Source organism: Labrus mixtus, chromosome 5, assembly GCF_963584025.1.
Source record: "Labrus mixtus chromosome 5, fLabMix1.1, whole genome shotgun sequence".
Classification (NCBI taxonomy): Eukaryota; Metazoa; Chordata; class Actinopteri; order Labriformes; family Labridae; genus Labrus; species Labrus mixtus.
Genome location: NC_083616.1, coordinates 26,824,571 through 26,839,125, shown reverse-complemented (window position 1 = coordinate 26,839,125; position 14,555 = coordinate 26,824,571). Strand labels below are relative to the sequence as shown.

General features: G+C 40.4%; 1 protein-coding gene across 1 annotated transcript in view; it reads left to right on the top strand.

The window, feature by feature from the left end:
* Positions 1-14,555, top strand: part of frmd3 (FERM domain containing 3) — a 77,479-nt gene that overhangs the window by 35,564 nt on the left and 27,360 nt on the right. The window contains exons 5-6 of the mRNA XM_061039126.1: positions 11,027-11,124; positions 14,069-14,192. Coding sequence (XP_060895109.1) covers positions 11,027-11,124; positions 14,069-14,192 — 222 coding nt within the window. The remainder of the gene's footprint in view (positions 1-11,026; positions 11,125-14,068; positions 14,193-14,555) is intronic.

Sequence of the window (14,555 nt, the reverse complement as noted above, 5' to 3'; positions counted from 1 at the left end):
ATTATTTTATTTTTTATTTGAATCTTTACCACACACAGAGTGAGGTGACATGAACAAAAGTACATCTCTTTGTGTCATATTTGGGTCAAATTGATTTGGACTAATTTGGGTCAAATTAATTTGGACTCCATGGTCTTAAGGGTGGAGTATTTTTGTAATTATTAGTAATTAGTATTTAGTAATATTTTTTGTGGTAAAGTTATTGTGAATGATTGATGAATTCTGGTTCTGTGAAACCTCATACAAAGCTGAGTCTTTCACTAGTGACCTGAAGGGCACTGTGAGTTGTAAACAGCTGATGACAGTCAGCGTTAGTGTAACCAACACCAACTCTCCACCAATGTTGGTGCCTGGTTCCTAGGTCTATAGTCTTTATAGTCTTCTCTTTGCTTGTTGAGCTTGGACTCGACGTGTCTGGACTCTTCCAGCTGTTGTTTTTGAAGCCTGGAGAAGTTTTCCTCAGATTTCCGGAGAGCTACGGCCAGCACGTGCTTCTCCTCCACACTCTTTATGTAGTTGTTCAAAGTGTCCTTCAGCTCATCTTGAAGCTTTCCACTGGTGATCCTTTCTCTCTCAGAGGCAATTCTGCAATGCTGCAACTCAGAGTTCTTCGTCTGTTGCTTTGTGAGTGCGTCTTCAAGTTGTGTCCGTCTTTTCTTGCTCTCCAGCTCATGAGCATTGAGTGCGTCTACTGTGCGCTCCAGCATATCAACGGAAGACTTCTTCTTCGCAAAACGTTCAGAGAGGGAGCAATACTTTAACTCAAGTTTGTCATACTTTCTCTCTGCATCCTGGAATTTATGCCTGATATCTGCATTCTCCATCTTCAGTGTCTGCACGTTGTACATGACACGCTCTGAGGACACAGAGGCTTCTCTTAGCTGGGTTGTCTGGAGTTTTAGAGATTCAACCTCAGCCTGGCTTTTTAAAATCATCTCCTCACAGTGCTTCTGTTGAATTTTGATAGAAGACCTTAACCCTTCTTCCATATTTAGGCTTTTTTCTAATGCCAGAGTCTTCTCAGAGAGCTCTGCTTCTAGCCTCTGAATCTTTTCATTTGCTTCTGAATACCTGGCCTTCATCAGTTCCTCCTCAAATCTTCTACGTTCTCCGTCTTCCTGAAGCTGTTTTTGTGCAAGCTGGCACTCGTCCAGGACAATCTTCAGCGTTTCGTTCTCAGAATTCAGATCATGGCTTTTCTGTGTCAGAAATTCTACTACCTTCAAGAGTGAACAGTTATTGGCTTGTTCCTCTTTGAAGTCGGAGGCCTGCTGGTTCACTTTCTCCTGCAGGGAGGAAACAATGTGGTCCTTGCCTTTAATTTCAATTTCAAGACTCTGATTATTGTTGAGTAGGGATTTGATTTCTTTGTTTTTCTGCAGAATTTTGTTCTTCTGCTCATCAATGTGTCTTCTTAGTTGCTTGTTTTCAGCACAATTGTCCTTCTCACGCTTTTCTGATTCTTCTTGCAGACTCTGCAATTGCTCCAGATGATCTGTGAGCTTCTCAATCGCAGTATTTTTCTGTTCAAGCTCAGCGGTCAATTCACAGGTCTTGTTATCCAGCCTTGCAGGCCGGCACTCGGTCAGGGCAGCCTCAAGTTCATCCTGCAGCCTGGTATTCTCAGAAGTTAGTTCTAGGAATTTCTGATTATTGATATCCAGGGATTTTATTTCTTTGTCTTTTTCAAGACTTTTCTTGTGCTGCTCGACGAGTTGGGCTTCGAGCTCAGAGCACATTTCACTGACTTTGTCTGTCAGTTTTTGCTTGGACCACTTCAGTTCTTTCTGAGACTTTTTATAATCAGCCAATTTGGCATTTAATCTCTCAATTTCAACACTGAAACTGCGTGTGTTAGCTTGCTCCTCCTCTAGAGCCTTTAAAAGCGCTTCTTTTTGTTTTCGCTCCTCCTCCAGGGCTTTATTCTCATGAGATCTGGCGGTTTTTTCAAGAGGTACTATGTCTCTTTTCTTCTTCCTCAGATCATCTTGGAGATCAGCATATTGCTGTGATCTCTCCGATCTGGCAGATCCATCAGATCTGGTAATTATCTGAGATCTATCTGATCTTTTAGATCTATGAGATTTCTCAGATCCATCTGATTTCTCAGATATGTCTAAGCCTCTTGATGTATCCAAGAAATTTGATATCTTCAAGCTTTCCAAGTACTCCAAGTCCTCGGATCTCGTTGGTATTTTTTCTTCAACAACCTCTGATCTCTCCGATCTGCCACATCCATCAGGTCTCATAATTGTCTGAGATCTCTTAGAGCTATCTGATCTTTTAGATCTATGATATTTCTCAGATCCATCTGATTTCTCAGATATGTCTAAGCCTCTTGATGTATCCAAGAAATTTGATACCTCCCAGCAGTCCATCTCCAAGTTCTCAGATCTCGTTGGTATCTTTTCTTCAACAACCTCTGATCTCTCCGATCTGCCACATCCATCAGGTCTCGTAATTGTCTGAGATCTCTTAGAGCTATCTGGTCTTTTATATCTATGAGATTTCTCAGATCCATCTGATTTCTCAGATATGTCCACGCATCTTGAAGTATCCAAGAAATTTGATATCTCCAAGCTTTCCAAGTTCTCCAAGTTCTCGGATCTCTTCGGTATCTTTTCTTCAACAACCTCTGATCTCTCCGATCTGCCACATCCATCAGGTCTCGTAATTCTCTGGAATCTCTTAGAGCTATCTGGTCTTTTAGATCTATGAGATTTCTCAGCTCTATCTGATGTCTCCGATATTTCCAAGTATCTTGAAGTATCCAAGAAATTTGATATCTCCAAGCTTTCCAAGTACTCCAAGTCCTCGGATCTCTTTGGTATCTTTTCTTCAACAACCTCTGATCTCTCCGATCTGCCACATCCATCAGGTCTCGTAATTCTCTGAGATTTCTCAGGTCTATCTGATATCTCCGATATGTCGCTGTCCGTTGCGTCCAAACATCCTGACACCTCAGAGCATTCTGAAATCTCCCAGCTATCTGAGGTCTCAGAATAGCCTGTTTTCGCCCAGGTGACATGTTTGCCTGATCGGTTGTCGGTCATTTTCTTAGCTTTAAGAAAAGACTTTGCCTTACTGTTAATACTGAATTAAAAGTAGCTGGGATTAAACCAACAGTTAAGAAGTGTTCTCTGGTAATTCAAGAAGCTTCCTACAGACTAATGCTGAAAGCAGGAGACCTTATAGACTTTTAGAGTTCTGGAATCCAGATCAAAGCTCTTTGATGTGTCATCATGATACATTCCATCTTAATGGGCCAGTTCAGACATTTAAAACAAAACAAAACACAAACAAAACCAGCATTCTCTCCCTTTACTTGAATGTAAAGACCAATCCGGGGGAAACCAGAAGTTGACAAGCCGCCATTACTGCTGTTGGGGTTGTATCAAGTCAACTTTGGTTATATTCTTTAATAATTATTTTAAATTATTAATAATATAAATAAAATATCATTAAACTATGTTTAATCTCGTTTTGGGGCACCACCCTGTACTCAGGGAAATATAACCAAAATATCACTCAAATCAGTCTCAGATTAGTTATTTAATTACTAATATTATTAATAATTAATAACTATATTTAATAAATTGAACGCGTGCAGACATACACTCTTGGCACCACCCGCTTCTCATCTGCTCGCCAGCAGCTCGCCAGCAGCTCGCCGTTAGCCCGAGTCTATCCCACCAGCATCGAGGTGCGTTTCTGGGACTCTAGTGCCTTGAACTCTGCCTCTGTGAGTTTCCACCTGTTATGTCTGCACGGTCAACGTGAACCAGCTTCAACTGTACTCGCTCGTGACTCCGCAGCTTTGACCAGGCCTGCGATGTGGGGTATTTTGTGGCAAAATTCACTGACAGTGAATAATACTATAACAAAGTTAAAGGAACATTACATTGAATTCACTAATCTTGAGAATTAAAACAGGATAATAATTTAACATTGAAATTAAAGGAACCATGTCACAAAGGTAACTAAGTATCTAAAAACATAAATAGAGGGTTAACTAACACACATAAAGGCCCTGACACACCAAGCAGACGGCAAAGAACTAATGGCTGAACGAAGGCCGACTGTGGTGACTCACGACGCCTTTGGCTTGGCCAAAAAGTTGCACTTTGTGCAAAGACTACAGCCAACGGACAACCAGCACATACGTTCTGCACATGGGTGAGAGGAAACAACTCTCCATGCCAGCAGGCGGCGCTAGTCCGTTGTTATGATACAAGAAGACCATTTTCACACTGCTGCCGCGCACCACTCGTGTAAATCCAGAAGTACAAGTAGAAAACAGCTGAAACACACTAAACACATTTAATAAATAAATAAAAAATCTCATCCATGATGGCGTGAAATCTGATGTTAGAGTTCATTCTTTATACTTTAGAAATCCTCATCTTTCTTTTTTATTCACAATCTATGGTATGAACCAGCTTGTCCAGTAAGAGGCAGGTCAATTTTTTATTTTATTATTTTATTTTTTATTTGAATCTTTACCACACACAGAGTGAGGTGACATGAACAAAAGTACATCTCTTTGTGTCATATTTGGGTCAAATTGATTTGGACTAATTTGGGTCAAATTAATTTGGACTCCATGGTCTTAAGGGTGGAGTATTTTTGTAATTATTAGTAATTAGTATTTAGTAATATTTTTTGTGGTAAAGTTATTGTGAATGATTGATGAATTCTGGTTCTGTGAAACCTCATACAAAGCTGAGTCTTTCACTAGTGACCTGAAGGGCACTGTGAGTTGTAAACAGCTGATGACAGTCAGCGTTAGTGTAACCAACACCAACTCTCCACCAATGTTGGTGCCTGGTTCCTAGGTCTATAGTCTTTATAGTCTTCTCTTTGCTTGTTGAGCGTGGACTCGACGTGTCTGGACTCTTCCAGCTGTTGTTTTTGAAGCCTGGAGAAGTTTTCCTCAGATTTCCGGAGAGCTACGGCCAGCACGTGCTTCTCCTCCACACTCTTTATGTATTTGTTCAAAGTGTCCTTCAGCTCATCTTGAAGCTTTCCACTGGTGATCCTTTCTCTCTCAGAGGCAATTCTGCAATGCTGCAACTCAGAGTTCTTCGTCTGTTGCTTTGTGAGTGCGTCTTCAAGTTGTGTCCGTCTTTTCTTGCTCTCCAGCTCATGAGCATTGAGTGCGTCTACTGTGCGCTCCAGCATATCAACGGAAGACTTCTTCTCCGCAAAACGTTCAGAGAGGGAGCAATACTTTAACTCAAGTTTGTCATACTTTCTCTCTGCATCCTGGAATTTATGCCTGATATCTGCATTCTCCATCTTCAGTGTCTGCACGTTGTACATGACACGCTCTGAGGACACAGAGGCTTCTCTTAGCTGGGTTGTCTGGAGTTTTAGAGATTCAACCTCAGCCTGGCTTTTTAAAATCATCTCCTCACAGTGCTTCTGTTGAATTTTGATAGAAGACCTTAACCCTTCTTCCATATTTAGGCTTTTTTCTAATGCCAGAGTCTTCTCAGAGAGCTCTGCTTCTAGCCTCTGAATCTTTTCATTTGCTTCTGAATACCTGGCCTTCATCAGTTCCTCCTCAAATCTTCTACGTTCTCCGTCTTCCTGAAGCTGTTTTTGTGCAAGCTGGCACTCGTCCAGGACAATCTTCAGCGTTTCGTTCTCAGAATTCAGATCATGGCTTTTCTGTGTCAGAAATTCTACTACCTTCAAGAGTGAACAGTTATTGGCTTGTTCCTCTTTGAAGTCGGAGGCCTGCTGGTTCACTTTCTCCTGCAGGGAGGAAACAATGTGGTCCTTGCCTTTAATTTCAATTTCAAGACTCTGATTATTGTTGAGTAGGGATTTGATTTCTTTGTTTTTCTGCAGAATTTTGTTCTTCTGCTCATCAATGTGTCTTCTTAGTTGCTTGTTTTCAGCACAATTGTCCTTCTCACGCTTTTCTGATTCTTCTTGCAGACTCTGCAATTGCTCCAGATGATCTGTGAGCTTCTCAATCGCAGTATTTTTCTGTTCAAGCTCAGCGGTCAATTCACAGGTCTTGTTATCCAGCTTTGCAAGCCGGCACTCGGTCAGGGCAGCCTCAAGTTCGTCCTGCAGCCTGGTATTCTCAGAAGTTAGTTCTAGGAATTTCTGATTATTGATATCCAGGGATTTTATTTCTTTGTCTTTTTCAAGACTTTTCTTGTGCTGCTCGACGAGTTGGGCTTCGAGCTCAGAGCACATTTCACTGACTTTGTCTGTCAGTTTTTGCTTGGACCACTTCAGTTCTTTCTGAGACTTTTTATAATCAGCCAATTTGGCATTTAATCTCTCAATTTCAACACTGAAACTGCGTGTGTTAGCTTGCTCCTCCTCTAGAGCCTTTAAAAGCGCTTCTTTTTGTTTTCGCTCCTCCTCCAGGGCTTTATTCTCATGAGATCTGGCGGTTTTTTCAAGAGGTACTATGTCTCTTTTCTTCTTCCTCAGATCATCTTGGAGATCAGCATATTGCTGTGATCTCTCCGATCTGGCAGATCCATCAGATCTGGTAATTATCTGAGATCTATCTGATCTTTTAGATCTATGAGATTTCTCAGATCCATCTGATTTCTCAGATATGTCTAAGCCTCTTGATGTATCCAAGAAATTTGATATCTTCAAGCTTTCCAAGTACTCCAAGTCCTCGGATCTCGTTGGTATTTTTTCTTCAACAACCTCTGATCTCTCCGATCTGCCACATCCATCAGGTCTCATAATTGTCTGAGATCTCTTAGAGCTATCTGATCTTTTAGATCTATGATATTTCTCAGATCCATCTGATTTCTCAGATATGTCTAAGCCTCTTGATGTATCCAAGAAATTTGATACCTCCCAGCAGTCCATCTCCAAGTTCTCAGATCTCGTTGGTATCTTTTCTTCAACAACCTCTGATCTCTCCGATCTGCCACATCCATCAGGTCTCGTAATTGTCTGAGATCTCTTAGAGCTATCTGGTCTTTTATATCTATGAGATTTCTCAGATCCATCTGATTTCTCAGATATGTCCACGCATCTTGAAGTATCCAAGAAATTTGATATCTCCAAGCTTTCCAAGTTCTCCAAGTTCTCGGATCTCTTCGGTATCTTTTCTTCAACAACCTCTGATCTCTCCGATCTGCCACATCCATCAGGTCTCGTAATTCTCTGGAATCTCTTAGAGCTATCTGGTCTTTTAGATCTATGAGATTTCTCAGCTCTATCTGATGTCTCCGATATTTCCAAGTATCTTGAAGTATCCAAGAAATTTGATATCTCCAAGCTTTCCAAGTACTCCAAGTCCTCGGATCTCTTTGGTATCTTTTCTTCAACAACCTCTGATCTCTCCGATCTGCCACATCCATCAGGTCTCGTAATTCTCTGAGATTTCTCAGGTCTATCTGATATCTCCGATATGTCGCTGTCCGTTGCGTCCAAACATCCTGACACCTCAGAGCATTCTGAAATCTCCCAGCTATCTGAGGTCTCAGAATAGCCTGTTTTCGCCCAGGTGACATGTTTGCCTGATCGGTTGTCGGTCATTTTCTTAGCTTTAAGAAAAGACTTTGCCTTACTGTTAATACTGAATTAAAAGTAGCTGGGATTAAACCAACAGTTAAGAAGTGTTCTCTGGTAATTCAAGAAGCTTCCTACAGACTAATGCTGAAAGCAGGAGACCTTATAGACTTTTAGAGTTCTGGAATCCAGATCAAAGCTCTTTGATGTGTCATCATGATACATTCCATCTTAATGGGCCAGTTCACACATTTAAAACAAAACAAAACAAAACACAAACAAAACCAGCATTCTCTCCCTTTACTTGAATGTAAAGACCAATCCGGGGGAAACCAGAAGTTGACAAGCCGCCATTACTGCTGTTGGGGTTGTATCAAGTCAACTTTGGTTATATTCTTTAATAATTATTTTTAATTATTAATAATATAAATAAAATATCATTAAACTATGTTTAATCTCGTTTTGGGGCACCACCCTGTACTCAGGGAAATATAACCAAAATATCACTCAAATCAGTCTCAGATTAGTTATTTAATTACTAATATTATTAATAATTAATAACTATATTTAATAAATTGAAGGCGTGAAATCCTTACACAAAGCCTTCGCACCCAGCTTATATCACAATGCAAATACACCAATCACAAACAACTGCTCTCTTAAAATTATAACAGAATTTACTTAAACAAAGCAACACCAATAAAAATCAATGAACTTAATCAAACAAATAACTATTATAAACTAATCTAAGCAACAAACATTATCAAGCAAGGCTTGTGGAAGGTGTAAATGTGTGTGTGTGTGTGTGTAAATGAGAGATGATGGTGGAGAGAGACAAAACCATGTGGCTTCGTCACATGATGCATAATTTTCAGTGGTTATAAAAGAAACACAACTATTTCTGAAACTATTTCTTCCCAGACCAAAGCTCTTACTTGGGGTAACTCCTGGTGATCGTTGCAAAGCTGGTTATAGCGTCACTCTTTTGAATGTTCAATCAACAGATTCAGGCAGGGTTCCTTCTTGGCAGATGTAGTAGGAGGGTAGCGGGATTCAGATCTTCGACCAGAGCGCTGCTCTATAGGGTCTTCTGGTTGCAGGAGCCGAGTTCTTTATGTGTCCTTGTGGATTCAGGGATCAGTGGGCTTCCTTCAGCGCTCCTGTCCAGTTGCGTTCAATGACGTCTTACGAAAAATCTAAGGAAAGAAACTCTTCTTTTTGCTCGAACCTGATAGCATCTAATTGCGCCCAAAACTCCTAAAAATATGCCATGGAAGTAGTCAGCTGAATCCTCTGATGCTTGAATTCAGCATGTGAAGAGCTACCTATACTGAGCTAGGAGATCAGCTCTGGAGTTTAACCTATGTAAGCCAAGAGGAGGAAAGGCTTTGTCTCGAATGCTGGAGTCCATCTTGTTGGAGAGGGTATCCTCTGGTGTCGGCAGACCACACTTGAAAAGAAGGAAGCAATGCCTGGTGATTGCTTTTAAAGACTGGAGCTGCCTGTGGGTTAACCTCAGGCCTCCTCCAATGAGGATAGAGATAGATAGAGGATGGAAGTTTACAGTTTACTTACAGTCGGGAAAAATGTAAAATTTGTGAAAAAACTGGAGTGCTCAACAGGCTGTATGAGAGCGGACACTTCACGCACATTTACTGTCCGTGCAGAGGAAGAATATATTATTCAGGGGTAGATCGAGGCATGAATACACAAATAAGTCATTTCTGTCCTCTCTGTGTGAGCTGTAGGTGGTGTTTAGTTGTCCATCACCAGGCTTAATAAAATGAAATCTCGTATGTAATGTTTTTCTATTAGCGAGTAAAATGTAATCATGTGATCATTACAGACCAGCTGCTTTAGCATCAAAACAAGCTAAATGCATATCTACACACAAGTATTTCACACTAAAACTACTCCATGAGGATGAAATGCAGCAGTGGATTAATGAAGCTAACTTTTTTTTTCGGGCAGTCCCAACATATGTGTATAAAATCCAAAAAGTCCACATCCTCTCCAGCACAACTCAGAAGTACTGGGATGGATGGGGTGTTTAAGTATCGCATTTTGACTTTCCAGTCAAACTCTTCAAAATGTGTTTTTAAATAAGTTGTACTGGTTTAAATACTGATGTAAATGCAGTTCAATAAGTGGATGACATACAATCTTATTTGAGAAACAGTCCAGATCACCAGACCACACTTTTAATTGTAGAAATACTTTTTCATACTCAATCTGTCGGCCACACCTGCAGATTACGGCCCAACTCGACCATGCAGGTCAAAAAAGTCACGCTCCACCACTGGTTACTGCTTGCAAAAAACTAAAAGTAAAGTTTCTGCTTCGGAAGTTTACCATTATTTCTAAAGCTTTCAGAACAAATTTTAGCATATATTAAATCTGCTTTGTTGTCACAAAGTTTTAAGCAAAAACTGAGCTTACCTACACAAACTTCATATGATCGGGGAAGAGATGGGAATCACAGTGGGAGAAGAAGTGACAGAAAAAAGAAAAGGGAGGGCAAACATTGAGTCACAAAAGAGAGGGGGATAAGTTTAACTCAAATTTGAGCAATATGGAGTAAACATTTTAAGATTCTACATTTTGTAGTTTTTAAGACAATTCATGTATAATATTTTCATTGATTAAACTGGACAAATGAGCTCATATTACCCAGAGGAAGTTCTACCCTCAGGACAAACTGCACTTCTTGGTGTCTAAAAAAAAGCAGCATGTAAAAGATATAGTGTGAGATATTCAGAGAGTAAAATGAGAACACAGAGAAAGGATGAATGCCACAAAGAGGAAACAGGTAAGGACAAAATTAAACACACTGAAAAGGTTGAGTAAATATCGGCGGCAAAGTAAACCTCTACTGACAGACTCTGTGTGAAACGACACTAGAGCAGCCAGCTTCTCATACATGTTTCATACTGTCTTTTTGCTGCTTCTTTGACTTAAGTTACAAAACAATTTTAATGAGTTTCTTTAAGTCAGGGTTTCATCTCCTCCGGTAACCCGTCTGTTCCCATGGCAACACAAGTCCCTGTAGTTTCTGCACCACACTGTCATTTCTCAGCTCCTTGCTAATGCGGGGGGGGGGGGGGGGGGGGGGGGGGGAACCCTACTTTTCAGCAGCATGCCTGATGCTGTTTCCGTGGAAACCACAGTTGCAGTCGCCGCTGTACAGTTGTTGTTTTCATGGCATTACTTTATAAATGATATAATTAACGCGGCTTGATCATTGAACATGAAATAAAAAACAACAGCTTGTGTTGGTTTGATTGATTTCACCTTTAACCTTCAGGAAATGTTAAATGTGAAGATTATTGGACATGACAACAGAACTGATTCGTTTTTATAATGTTTGAGAGACATGATGTCCGGATAACCAATGGCACAGCTCATATTTTAAAGTTTTTATATCAATCTGTGGTACTGCAGCCCTACTCTGCGGCTCTATAGATCAAACAAACTGTGAGTTTAAATTTTCAGTTTTTCTCATTCTCCATCGTGTCTGTGTTTCCAGGTATCTCCTGTACCTCCAGCTGAAGAGAGACATCTACCATGGTCGTCTCCTCTGTCCTTTTGCTGAAGCTGCATATCTGGGAGCGTGCATCATACAGGGTGAGGCCAAATGAAAACAAGAAGTGACTCTGGTATTAACAGTCTCGTGTGGATTAAGCATGTCTCAGCTGAATCCCGACTGTCTTGCATTTGTTGTAGGTTTGTAGGCTCACTGGACCTTGAGTACTGCACATTTGGTACATCTTGTGTTTTCAGATTTTTTATGTTCTATTATATAAGTAATTGCTTCTTATATTGGATTTTATTTAATTTCTCGCTGTTTTTGCCTTATTTCCTTAATTTTGCACCAACACACAAAGTCAAATTCCTTGTATGTGCACATGTACTTGGCAACAAAGATATGTATAAATGATATATATTCTATATATATATATATATTTGATATTTACAAGAGCCGATGACCAGAGCCAACATCAGTGGAGTTTTCAGTCCAATTTGAAATTGGAAAGTGGCCTCGGAGCAGTCAGGCAGGAGTCAACTCGTCTTTGTTTACTACCAGGATTCTTCCTGCGATTAATTCAATACTAATTAGAGAACATTATACTTCTGTATCACACTTTTGGTCCACTTGTAAATGTCCCCTTGTGAAAACAGACCAAACTTGAGGTCGTTATGTAACAATGTGACAAACTGAACCATAATTCGGACCAGAGCAAACTAACTATAGGTGTGAAAATTGGGCGGCAGGAGCTCAGTCTGTAGGGACTTGGGTTGGGAACCGGAGGGTCGCCTGTTCAAGTCCCGGTGCGGACCAAATATGGAAGTTGGTCTGGTAGCTGGAGAGGTGCCAGATCACCTCCTGAGCACTGCCGAGGTGCCCTTGAGCAAGGCACCAAACCCCCTCCCCACCATCAGCTCAGGAGCGCCCACTGTGGGCCGCTCCGTCACTCTGACATCTCTCCATTAGTGCATGTCCATAGGATCCTGTTTGTGCATGTGTGTATATTTCAGCCTATGTGTGTGTTGCATGGTTAACAGAGTGTAAAAACAGAAATTTCCGCTTGCGGGGATCAATAAAAATCTTAATCTTAATCTTAAAACACCCTAAATATAAATGACTCTTTTGTTTATCTCTTAAACAGACAAAGCTGACTGTTAAAAATAAATTATTCCGACAGACTACACATCACAAGATGTGCATGCACCCTTGGGTAAATGGAAAATAAATCATGCAAACATCTTTCCCCTCTGTTAATTAGTAGTAACACTTAAATGTTGAATCATATTGCAAAGCCACTTGCTTCAATATGGATTAAGAGTGGAATTAGCAGTGCTGTATCATATAAATAGACCCCTCGGGCTGATACATAAATCCGTGAACTGTGCAAACTCTCTCTGATTGGCTCGTATCCCCAGAGAGCAGAGTATGACTGGCTGCGAAATCCCGACCTAGAGCGTGTCTGCAGCTTATCATTGGCTGCTTTGTTTAACAAGGGCAGGTCCCACTTTGTCAGGGTGTTGATTACAGAGCTGGAGAATATAGGTTGTGGATTACTGTTTAATTAAACTCCAGGCAAGTATTTGTTTTAACCTTCATTATGCCTGTTAATTAAAAAAGGATTTAAAAGAGAAATGAGTGTCTGTTAGGACTTTGTTCTTGATTCAATAAGGAATATCTTTATCTATAAAGCTAATGAGTATTTTCAGCTGTGATAATTATAACAGCCTGTGTTGAGAAAGATCTGTCTTTAGCAAATCTGCTGATGACACAAGGCTTCTAAAATCCATGTGAAAGACATAGTTTGACATTTGGGGTAGTAGTTTCTTCTGTTTTTTTGTGGAGCTTAGATTAGTTAACTGATTACTCCTAAAAATAACATCTTTCAATATATATAATAGAGCCTGACCCATTAATCTTCCAGCTGATGGTATCGGCCGATATTAGCGTATCAAGTGAATACCGGTATCGGCTAATTCTATCACAGATATGCACCGATATTTGTAGATTTTAAGCTATAACTCTTGTTGCACTACCAAGCATCACATGCTTTATGAGAAAAAGATTGTCAATGAAAGTCACTGAACATAATGAAAAGGAATTATTTGATTACTCATATCAAATTATCATAGAGATGAACGCTGGTTGGTGGGCCCCCTTGTGAAGTTTTGCCGAGTGCTCCACCAGACTCCAGAATCATCACTGCTGTCAGGAAGATTTTTTTATGAACTTCGGACAAAGCCAAGCAAGCTTTTTCCACATGTTCAAGTCTTTATACTTAGCTAAACTAACCAGCTGCCGGATCTTGCTTCATATTTACTATACAAACTTCTAAGTGGTGTTCCTCTTCTCAACACCATGCCATTAAGATTACTTTCCTAATATTAGGACATTAAAGAGGACATATTATACCCCTTTTATACCTTTTCAAACAGTCCCCCTGTGGTCTAAATGAAACATCTGTACTGTGCATTGGTCAAAATATAACATGAATCAAGCACCAGAGGAGGTTTGTGACCCTGTATAAACCAGCTCTATCAGAACGCTCCGTTTTGGTGTGTGTGTCTCTTTAAATGTAATGAGCCCCCCCTGAGTTTTCCCAGTAGACATAACTCCTCTGTAGCGAGAATAAAAATAGCGGACCTGCACAAAAGTTTTGCTCTAGGCTGGGGGTGGAGTCCATGGGTGGAGGGGAGGGGAGGGTATTTTGTTTACCAGAATCCCACTGTGACATCACAAGTTGAGCAAATTTGAAACAGAGCCATTTTCTCTGTGTTGTAAGACTTATGCAGACCACAAACAAAAGACTGGATGGATTTATCTCACATTTTTGGGGTCGGTAGACACTCAGGTTACCCAAATATATGTTCAAAAACACAAAGTGGATTTTTCATAATATGTCCCCTTTAATATGTCATGTTAAATTGCAAAAGCGTGAAAAACTTAAAATGTTCCTGTCGTAAAGATATACGCATTTACACAGTTCTGTCTTTTGTCTTGGTCTCTTCTTACCATTTTCCCACTAATTTCACCCTCTGTCTGCAGGTGAGCTCGGAGACTACGACCCAGAGGAGCACCCATCAGACTATATCAGAGACTTCAAGTTGTTCCCAAAACAGTCCCTCAAACTGGAGAGGAAGATTATAGAAATACACAAGAACGAGCTGAGGTAAGAGATCAGTGCATTTGTTTGTCTGATGGAGGTCTTTGTTATCTGGAGCTGCATCGTTGTTATCAGTTCACTGTTTGATTTTGGTGACAGTAGTCGATGCTCAGGTTTTTGATCTGTGTTCTCACAACATGCTGCAGAGACAGTTTTGTTCTCGGCAGGCAGTAAGTTGCTTCGTTCGTTTTTGTTGTATTTCTGGATGGCAGGCGGTGTGAGTGGAAAACATTTGGTTGCAGATTTCTTAGTTAAAATATAAATGTATTCGGGACGTCTCATACACACACAAAAAAATTAACATAACATCCGATTTTCTTTCTTAAGCAAATGTCCTCTGCAGACAGAAACAAGAGAAGTTCAGCAAAC